Source organism: Phalaenopsis equestris, unplaced genomic scaffold (genome assembly GCF_001263595.1).
Source record: "Phalaenopsis equestris unplaced genomic scaffold, ASM126359v1 Scaffold000002, whole genome shotgun sequence".
NCBI classification, from domain to species: domain Eukaryota; kingdom Viridiplantae; phylum Streptophyta; class Magnoliopsida; order Asparagales; family Orchidaceae; genus Phalaenopsis; species Phalaenopsis equestris.
In genome coordinates this window covers 1,808,727-1,820,178 of record NW_018164444.1, presented here as the reverse complement: position 1 = coordinate 1,820,178, position 11,452 = coordinate 1,808,727, and the positions used below count along the sequence as shown (strand labels likewise).

Below are 11,452 nucleotides of genomic sequence, written 5' to 3'. Positions count from 1 at the left end.
TATATATATATATATGTATATATATATGTATGTATGTATGTATGTATGTATGTATGTATGGGTCGCAATTGATTCTACCGCTGGAAGGAGAAGATCTCGCATCGTTGACGCTGACGTTCGCACTCCTTATCGCGGCTCACGTCGTGATATCTTTACTGCTCTCGTCGTCTTCCTCAGTCGCTATCGTTCCTCTGCTCGACGTGGATGCTTGCAGCTACTCTCCTCGACGTCATCGTCTTCCACGCCTCTTCACTTGCAGCTGTCGTCTATGCCCAATTCTTCTGTTTCGGTGCTGCTTCTGCTTCTGCGCTCGACAACTCCTCTGCCTGTTTTTCAGCAACCTCGCAACAGTTTAACGTTGACAGCCTCTGATGGTGTTTCGTTCTTCTTTGGTTGAGCAGGAGAAAGTCTCCTTTGCCCGCGTGGTGGGTAACCCTCAGTAGGAGTCCGCAGTGGTATTTCCCTCAAGTTATAAGGAATATCGTAAGGGTACAGATGATTGTCCTTTTATTAAGAATGGAAGTAGGAAAGGAGGAAAAAAAAAAATCTTTTTTTCTGAATCAGATATTTCTACCATGACGAAAAAATTCAAGTTTGCTCTTATTGACAAATTTCAATGGGGACACCCTCCTATGGATGCTATCAGAAAGAGGGTTGATGATCTTAAGCTAGTAGGCAAGTGAAAAGTGAGACTAATAAGAGACATGTGTTGATCCAACTAAAAGTGTTTGAAGACTACACTAGAATTTTCTCCAAGAAATATCTTAATATGGAAAGCAATTTAATGAAGTTACTCAAGTGGTCTCCTAATTTTGACCCAAAGCATGAATCTCCCATTATACTAGTATGGTTTAGTTTACCTGGCCTCAAGCTACATTTTTTTCACCATCAGGTTCTCTACTTTATTGGGGTCATCCTTGGGGATTTGTTGAAACTAGATCTGCCTACTTTCAACCTAACCAGAACCTTGGTGGCTAAAATACTTATGAAAAGAGATTATTTTACCTGATGTTACTGAAGTCTGGCTGAGCACAATCCATAATGGTTATTGGTAACAAATTTTCATGGAACACCAACCCCAATATTGTTCCCACTGTAAGATGTTTGGTCATATCTTTGCTAAATGCCACAAGCTTCATCCTATTTTGAAATCTAAGGTTCAAGTGAATAAGGAGGGGTCTAACCCCACTGCTGTGAACATTTTAGTTCCACCTGAGGAGGATACTGCCAGATAGGAGGTGTTTGCTGCCCTTGAGGACCCCCTATGACACTATTGTTACTGTTATTGCGAGCGATGTGATGCTGACACCTATAGACTCCATAGAAAATAATACTGATGGACCATTACCTATAAATGATAGTGTTCAGACTGATAATCAGGAGAGTCTCGCAGCTCCACTTCTTCATCAAGAAGTATCCGGTGTAGAGGCAACTCCTGCTTCACATATTTTATAACTTATTGTGGGTACTACTGTCGGTATTCCTTCTGCTTCAGATCAACCCCGTCAGGCTGATTCTTCGGTGGAGGAATGACAGGTTTACACTTTCAGAAGGAAGAAGAAGAATAGAGATGTACTAGAGCTCAGGAGTCTTATGGAAGATACTTTGGTTACTACGGGTAATGGTTAGCACCTTACCAATCTGCTATCTGAATCCCTACCTAGAACTAGAGCCAGAGACAAAACTAGATTGGGATGACTCACACTTTTTCAGCTGTCTGGTGTTTTTTGGGTTTTTTGATTTCTATATGTACCCATCTTTTACATTTTTTGGTGTGTGTTGTACCGTGTGGGTTGGGTGTTTAGGCCCACCCATACAAACCTATTTGTATCTTTTTCTTTAATATATCTGCGCTTAGGCTTATATATATATCTCTGTGTGTGTGTTTGAGTGATGATTTTTTCACAATGACAAATTGAGGGCCGACTGAATTTCCTTGCGTGTATTTGGCGCCTCCTTTTGAACAGTGGGCCCAATCCTAATTAGCTAGGGATTACATATTTGATTCCTGTTTTTAGTTTTTTTTTATTTGTCATATGTTTTTTGTTGAGACAATTGTTGGCGTTCTCATTTTCCTTTTTAAGGTTGTATCCAGTGGCTAGTAATCCTTTGGTTGTAGCTCGTCCGAGGTGGTGATCTCCTTCCAAAAGATCAAGTGGTGCTCCAACTTTTTCATGCTCTGCATTCCTCCCCTCACTGCAGCCGCCGCCTATCCTCACTGCTGGAACCACCAGACAACATTCCAGCTTTCTTCCTAGAACTCTAGCTACCACTCGTACACCCACTGACATCCCTTACAATCAGGCCACCTTGCTGCCATTCATTCCAGTAGGTCGTGTACGCATGTTCAGCCATCCCACTCACTGTTGCAGCTTTGGGACAGCCCTCCCCCAGCCACCAACCTTCCCACTGTTATTGTCTTTCCCATCCTCCCCAGCCATCACTTTAGCTTCCCACGTGCCTCCAGAACCTGACCACTCTACCTCCTTCCCCATTTGCCGCCCTCATTTATAGCAGTTGTTCCATGTCATTATCCGTTGCCTGTTTGCTGTCTGGCACCTAAAAAATTGCTACTTTGTCGTTTTCCATTGGTCGACCATCTCGCTCACTATCTTGCCACCTTCCAATCCTCTGCTGATCACCACCATCACCCTGTGATCCACCCTAATTTGAGTTTTTGTTATCTTTTATTGTTATTTTCTATTTAAACATATCAATTTATCTTATTTGCAGTATTTTTTCTTTTTAAATTGTGTTTGGTTTTAACCGTCTATTAATATTTAGTAATATTATTTGTTTTTTTATTGTGATATTTGTTTTTTATTATGATTTGGGTTCACTTCAGTATCACATCCCCTGCCTCCATTCACTACCGTTATCTTGACGGCTTTCTCTAATAGCTAGCAGTCACTAGGCCCGAAGTTGCCTTTTTATGTTTCTATTCTTACTCAGACTGAGCAGGAGATCCTGCTGATAACTGCTCCACCTCTGGTGTACACACCTTTCTTGGCAACAAACCGGTTTCCTGGTGTGTTTAAAACCAGAAAACTGTGGCCCAGTCCTCCACAAAATCTGAAGATCAAGCTCTAATAGCTGCAACTACATAATATATTATTTGATTGAGTTTTCTTATTCAAGAACTTGGATTATCAACAAGAACACTCACTTCCCTCTATTGTGACAACACTTCAGTCATTGTCATTGCAAATATTCCTATCTTTTATGCTTAAACAAAAATATAGAGATAATTATCATTTCCTCATAGATCACATTTCCTCCAAAGCTCTTATCATCTGCCATATGCAACCAAGGATGAAACTACAGATATTCTCACCAAAAGTATCTCTGCCTCATGATTTCTCCAACTTTTTGATGACTCGGGATTCACTCAATTGATTCCTATGTTTGACGGGCCATAACAGCCAATATTCCCTGCCACAAACTGTCTCTAGGAGCAGCAACAAATATCTACACCTATAATTTTCAGTCACAATTCTGTTTATTTCCATTTTCCAGCAAAGCAAACTGTGTTGCTATAAATAATTTACCCATTGCTTATGATTTTATGGAACCAACTTAGGCTTTGCTCTTTTGTTTTCTTACTTCTTTGTTCTTGTTGTAATTTTGTGTTTCCACTTATGTATATACTGTTTTTCAGGCTCCAATTTGCCTTCAGTTCTGACTGGTCACAAAATAATCTCCAAATGTTCAAAAGATTTTGCGGGCTTATTAATTTCAATTTAACCATCTGTTGTTTTGTGATAAGACTCAAGGGTAGTAAAGTATTACTTGGTAACTTCAAGAAATAATTTGCACGCTGGATTTTTAATTTTAAGATGGGATCAAATAGTTATCATATGGTTTCTTTGTGCGCAGATATTTATTTAGAGAGACATTTCTAAAACACACCCAGGTAGTTTTGTAGACTGGTGGCCCCTTTCCGTAGTCACCTTTTATTATTTCAATAACTATTATCAGTTTTTGTTCCATTTAATTTGTAAAAATATCTAAAGGAAAATATTGGGTCTAGTTAATTATCGTTTGTAACTGTTATCCATTTTTAGCAGTTAGTTCACTAAAAAATTGCTCTCTTTTTAAATGAGCCGCAGAAAACTGGATTATTAGCTTCCCAGCTTCCTTCAGGGAGTTCTTTGGATGCGCAGACAATGGCATACTTTCAGTCTGTTAGTTCTTTTGAAGCAGCGAAGAACTCTTTCCTAAATGATGCTGAGGGACCCCTTTCTTCTCCTGCAGTTGCTTCAACTTCAGATAATTCTGCTGCTCCTACAGGTAGTTTATGCTTTTTATTTTTCAACGGAAGATTATCAAAGCTTCGGTAGCCCATCAATCTCTATTGTGCATTTTATTTGTTTAACAGGTCAGAAGATTCCAACTCAGCAGTCTAGACTGCCAAGACCTAACTCCAAATTTGCTGAAGAAAGAGAAAAGGCATCAAGTGTAGGCAAAACAATTGTTGAAACACGCAAGCCAGGCAGAAGATTTGTGCGTCCAAGCCTTGAAAAGCCAGAAGAGCCTATAATTGATGCTGAAGTCACTGGAATGGAAATTTCTAGTACTTCCGAGGGGAAGCTTAATTCATCTATTGAAAGTGAAGCAGTTGGAGACTTGTCTATAGTTCAGCCAACAGTGGCTCGTAAACGTCTTGCTTCTGAGCCAGAGATACTGGAAGGATCTGCGGCACAAAATGAAATCAATATTGCTGCTCCACCTCCATATAAGAGGATGAAAGAACCTGAGCTCTCTGTGATCTCTGAAGCTTCTGATATTCCCCAATCATCGGAAAATCCTGACACAACACCACTGCAGGGAATAACCCAATTTGAAGTTCCTGAAATGCAAATATCACAAACGAAGCATGAGTTAGAACATGATAAACTGCCTTCAGTCTCAAATGAGGGTTCTCTCAGCACAGGGAAGGAAGCTGAGGATAACGTTCCTGTCATTGAAGAATCAGAAGAGCAGCAAAGGGAATACCTTGATTTTGCAAATCCAGAAGAGGTTCAATATGATGGTGATATAATCATTGAGGAGTTGTCAGACAGGCCAAGTACTCCCATTGAGATCTTTGAGCAAGGCTCCAAGGATGCAGGAACAAAGGACATTTTGTATTCTGCAACTGAAGGTGAAGGCGACAAGGAAGAAGGTGAGTTGATGCCAGATGACCCTGAGCAGCAACCTGAGGACCCTGTTTCTGATGAAGGGCAGCATGGTCTCAGCATTGGAGAAGGAGTTGGAAGTGGTGATGAAGCCGAGGATGCTATTGAGATTGTGTCTCCCAATGACGAGCAAGGCGCTCATGATTCTGTTGAGGCAAGTATGTTGAATGATGTTGAAGATGTTGCAGACGATTCTGAGAAGCGTGATAGTAGTATTGATCAAACCACTCTTGGTTCCGAACGAAGTCCTGAAATATCAACAGGAGTTCGTGATGAATCTCCAATCTCTTTACAACAAAATTTGGCATCTAGGCAGTTGACCCCCAATACTCCTGCAGAGACAGGCGAATCCCAGCCAGCAAGAACTTCAAGAACCATATCAATTTCTGAAACCGCTAGGATGAATGCTCAGCATAGACAAGCAAGATTAGGTGCAATTCAGCAGCAGCCGCAGCAACAACAGGAACAACAACAGCAAAAATCACCATCCAGAGGACGAATACCACCTTATAGGGTACTTGTTTCTATTCTTGATTTTGTTCTGCAAATTAGTCCCGGGTATTTTACCTCTGTTGTGCTTCATTTATTCTTTTGACTGAAGAATTTTATCTGCTGCAGAGAGGTGGAAGCCGAGGTCGCAGAGGGCGTGGATTGTAACTTGCGGCTTTATTGTAGCTGCTCAAAGAATCACAATGAGCTTAGCCATGATAGGTACTTTGCAACTTTGAAGCTATTGGAGCCATTATCTTTGCAGATAGTAAAGTCCACAAGGTATTCTCTAGATGACGAGGGGGAATCATGCCCACGATTGGGCTGGTGTACTTTATAAATCTTTTTGGCTTGCGCGTACTTTTTAGAAATTGTTTTAAGATTAGAAGTAATTTCTATGTTTAATGCAAGTGTATGCCAGTCAGTTGTTGATACTTCCCTGGCAAGTATTTACTATCAACGCGCTTTTCAATCCAAATGATTCCAGCGATGTTGGAGTGTGTTGACAGAATTCGCATTCATGGTTTTGATAATAATTTGGGACATTTGCATACAGTTCGTATTGCTTTACGTATCTCACACCAAGACCTACATATTTACACAACATTCAATTTTTTTATATCACAACAAATATAATACTAATGTTCATTTTTAATAGTTAAATTCAACTCTTCATCTACGGGCAAGTGTTATGGCTGTAAATATAAAAGTTTAGGTGAAGCCTACATATTTACACAACATTCAATTTTTTCATATCACAACAAATATAATACTAATGTTCATTTTTTAATAGTTAAATTCAACTCTTCATCTACGGGTAAAGTGTTATGGCTGTAAATATAAAAGTTTAGGTGAATTATATAAATTCATTTGAGTGCCACGTATGTAAATCTTATTGATGATTTTTAATAAGATTTACCTGGACTCCTTATCACATTGATCAGCAGTGGAGTTGACCCTTAACTCCTCGGTGATTATGGCCCATGCACAGCAATTTCAACATTAACTAACGACAACCTCTGACCAGAATCAGACTGTTGTGCCTCATAAACAAATTCATATGCACAATGGTTATAGACCCTCCTTTTCTTCCTCCCCCGATTTTTCCCCTATAGATCTCGAAGTTTGAGTGCTCAGACTGACCACCAGAGCTATCAAATCTTATGGAGCTCTGACCTGGGCATCCTTAAGCCAGAGCCACACATTTCTTTCTATAGAAGCTTGAAAAATGTAATTATCATTTCAATAAAACTGTAAATTAATTTTAGAAAAAAAAAATATTCAGTTTATGGAGACGTGCTGAGATTTTTAGTTAACCTACTATTGGGTCGACTGATGCTGATGAGTGTGGGGGTGCAACTCACCGGTGGTGGGCTCTTGCCTAAGCATTTTCTTCTGTTAACATATACAAATAGTTATAGAAATCCATTTAATGCATTAAAAAAAGTCATCCTTCTTCTATACTAGGTATGGGGGATCAAGTCTCCAGTGTGTAATGTGATACCCATGTTCCTACAGTCTATGGCTCAATTGTGTCGCACCATCTGTCTCTTTATGAGATACTCACAAAAGGCATAGGCTCTGGACAACTTAGCACAGATATCCTCCTCTACATCGTAATTAAACTCATCCACAAAATATTTTACTTCTTCGTATGCACCAATGCCATCCTATAAGTTAATCGATTGCATAATAAAATAAAAACCTTAGTAGTTGCTTTGTTTAGTCTTGATAATTACTACCCAAACAAGTTTGTCTTTTTTGCTTAAATAGGGTATCTAATATAATATACCTAGTTAGCTTGAAGTGCTATAATGAATGGATCAAATTTGATTTATCTTCTATTCATTTCAATTGTCATGATGCATATGAATTGCATGGTCTTGGTCATTGATTAGGAACATGATCGACAAATCATAGTTGAATGGATTATAATGCGCTCAATAACCCTGAATATTATAACTGCACTATGTTTTGAAGAATCTCATTGTAGTTAATCTCATTATCATAATGAATATTTCTTTTAACACAAACACCATAATTATTTATCTTTTTTCTCCAAACTAAGAACTCATGAGAAATCTATAGACAATTCAATCAAATACTTGACAAGTATTCATGTTGCAATTAGGCCCCAAGAGATAATTTATTAAGCCTTCATCTATAGCTTTATTATTACAATTATGAACCTATTAAAAATATCAACAGACGTATTAATGAATTATCAAGCCAGTAGGACTTAAAAGTACTATATTGAAAACTCTTTTTTAAATTTCATATTGGTAATACTCTTATCTTCAAAATTTAATGTCCTTACAAATAACCTAGTAATATTATTAAAATTTGGATAATTAGGTCAATATAACACTTTCGACACTAATTCAAATAGCTATTAATTATATGTCTTACTCAAGAAAAGTTCGAACTTCATCGTAATTCAAAAGAGCATATATGGTTGCTTCACATAGCTCCTTATCATTGAGGTAACATGAAATGCATGTACTTTACCTGATTGCTAAAATACATAAATCACAGGCTGCAAAAGAAGTACAACAACTATGACTTGATCTTTTGATAATCATTGCTTAAAATAATATGAATAGAAAATTAGGTCGTGCATTTGATGCTTCTCAAGCCATGTGATTATTTAGTCAACTCTTTTATGAGAGCATCTCGCCTGTTGACTCCTTCGGCTTTATAACCACATGTTATGATGTTTATTGAACCATATGACTTTTTAGCTACTCTTTTATGAGAACATATCGTCTTTTGTCGTCTTCTACCTTAAAGCTACCTTTTATGTTGCTTCTTGAGCCATATGACTATTTATTTGTCTCTTTTATGAAAACATCTTGTTTTTTTTATTTCGTTGGCATTATAACTACTTGTGTTTCTCAAGCCATATTTTTATTTCGTCAGCTCTTTTATGATAACATCTCATCTTTTGATGTCATCAACTTTATAACCACCTCTTATGATGCTTCTTGAACCATATGACTCTTCAGTCGGTTCTTTCACAAGATCATCTCGCCTCAAAATATTTCTAGCTTCATAGCTACTTGACTTTGATTCTTCTCGAACCAAATGATATTTCAGACAGTTCTTCTGTGAGAGCATTATTGGATTTGTAGCCATTTGATTATGATGTCTCTCAAACCACATGAATTTGTAGTCGCTTCTTTTAGAAGAGCGTTTATTACTTTTTTTTTAAAGTATCTCGAGCCACATGAACTAATAATTGGTTCTCCTACGAGAGCATCACTGGCTTTATGGACAAATGTTACAACACTTCTCAAGCCATATGACTTTTTAGCTGGATCTTTTATAAAATATCTCTTGTGATGCCTTCAGCTTTATAGTCATCTGTTACGATGACTCTCGAGTCATATGACTTTTTAGTTGGATCTTCTATGAGATTGACATCTTCAGCTTTATAGAACCTTGTTTCGTGCCTCTCAAACCATATGAATTTCTAGTTAGTTCTTTCATGAGGGCATAATATATTACTCGGATCACATGAAATGATCTAGCCTTCTCATTTGACTATATTGTCTAGTAATTGGTTGATTGCGGTTTAAGTCAAAAAGCCTCGAACTTCTTAGCCTCCTGTTTGAACTATGGGTGCTTCACTTGGCGAAAACCATAATTAACTCTTATTGGCTTCTTATGAGGGAGTACAACAGATGACTCGGATTACATGAGATAATCCATTCTTCTTACCTTGTGTACCCCTTAAGGTTGAATGTAAGACCCTCGACATTTCTCCTTATTGTAGCAGATATCTGAGGTTCTTTGTCTCAATTGGATCTTAGAATCTGGTGTAAATCTCTGTGCTTTCTTTCCTGATATGAGCACTTTAACTAGCTCTTGAGTTAGATGTTAGTCGTTGTTGGCATTCCTCTTCAATCTGCAAATAGATGACTCGGGTTAAATGAGATAACCCAGCCTTTTCAACAAATCATACTATTTAGTCACTGAATTAGTTATCCAGTCAGTATACATCAGGATTCTTGGTCATCTGACTGAAATATGGGTCTTTCACTCAACAAGAACCACAGTAAACTCTTGATCGGTTTCTTATGTGGAAGCATAATAGATGACTCAGATTATATGAGATAATCCAACCTTCTTACCTTCCATAACCTTAAAGATTGAATGTGAGTCCCCTCTAACATTTCTCATTACGGTAGCAGGTATTTGAGGCTTTATGCCTTACTCACCCATTCAGGTCATGCTTCATATCCTCTGGACCCACCTGTTCGGATCATGCTTCATAGCCTTTGGACCCACACTTTCGGGTCATGCTTCAAAAACTCTGGACTCACCCTTTTGGGTTGTAGTTCATAGTCTATGAACCTATTTTTTGGGTTGAATATAAGTCTCATAGGCATTCCCTCCTAGTTCAGGTCTCATGCACGATTACTCTGCCAAGTTGGATATCAATCTCAAATGTTTTCTCCCCAGGCTACAAGCTCCGTGTCTTAGGCTTCGTGCCTTGGTCAGAACCTAGGATTGGATGTCAATTCCAGTGTTTTCCTTCCTATTCTGATCTTTATAACTACTAACTGGATCTCGAGATGATATAAGTCTCCCGACATTCCTGATCAACCCAGCTGACATATCTGCCTCCTAGGATTGGATGTGACCTCCCGAGCTTTCTTACCTAGCTTCGGCAGACCTGCTCTTTTTGGTTGATCAGGTTATGTTGATTACATGACTAACCTTGGTTTAATAAAAAATGAGCTGCTTCCAACAAGTGCACTGTAACGACGCAACACACTTGTTGGGGGTCTTTTGTTGGCATCAATTTTTTTATGTCGAGAGTGTAGAATGTCCGCTTAAATGCTATTGAACATTGCTTGATGCATGTGTTGATTCATGTAGTGCAAGAAATTCATTTAAGACCCTTCAAAGTGTATTGAAAGGCACACAACTAGAGTCATTTTGCTAGACTATGGATGTCGCTTAAGCAAAGGCCGGTTGTCTGGATGTCGCTTAGGTGAAGGTCGGTTGACATTGGATTGTCGGGCAGCTTTGACTGAACTGACGAAACTTCTTCTGCTCGACATGTGTAAATGATCTTGAATTGCCTCGATGAACTTGTTTAGATGGCCTTGCAGCATGAAAAGGACTGTGTAAGTCCGTCTGCAACGTTGATTTTGCCTAAAAAATACACCCATTTAGTTAGAGTTTCATGCAAGTGATACATATTTACTTAAAATAAAAGTACTAAGGAAATAAAAAAGACTGTAAAACTTTACTTTTTCTCCAAATGCACGGACCTCCCCCCATCCACGCGAGAAAATTATTTTGTCAGAACTCCTAATGTAAAGAACCATTCGGAGGCTAATAAAATGTTGACATGTGGCTTTCAAATTTCCAAAAAAAAAAAAAAAAAAAAAAACCCCAGTTGTTTTGGCCCGACCCTACCCGAATCTTTATTTGTAAAAGCTTCGCTACCTATTTGTTTTTTTCGCGCCCAACCAACTAATAACTATTCCATTGGTTTAGGGTTTACGACTTCGATGGACTCCTCGCCGGACGACGACATTCTAGAGGTGTTGCAACCATCATTTTCACTGAACTTAGAAGATGAAGTGAGTTTAGCTAAAACTTGAAAGGTTTTTGTTTTGTTTAGTGAAAAAATTAAAATATGTTGATTTTCATACCTATTTTATACTAATATTGATGATATTGCACTTTAAAGAAGGATATTTTTTATGTTTTGTTGCAGATATGTTGAATTATGGTCATTGGAGCAAAAAGATGCAAAAAGGAGCGAATTT

General features: G+C 38.2%; 1 protein-coding gene across 1 annotated transcript in view; it reads left to right on the top strand.

The window, feature by feature from the left end:
• LOC110020944 (nuclear-pore anchor) overlaps positions 1–6,177 on the top strand; it is a 136,626-nt gene extending 130,449 nt beyond the window's left edge. Inside the window, exons 47-49 of the mRNA XM_020719255.1 lie at positions 4,110–4,290; positions 4,379–5,691; positions 5,796–6,177. Coding sequence (XP_020574914.1) covers positions 4,110–4,290; positions 4,379–5,691; positions 5,796–5,834 — 1,533 coding nt within the window. The 3' untranslated portion in view covers positions 5,835–6,177. The remainder of the gene's footprint in view (positions 1–4,109; positions 4,291–4,378; positions 5,692–5,795) is intronic.
• Positions 6,178–11,452: the final 5,275 nt, after the last annotated feature.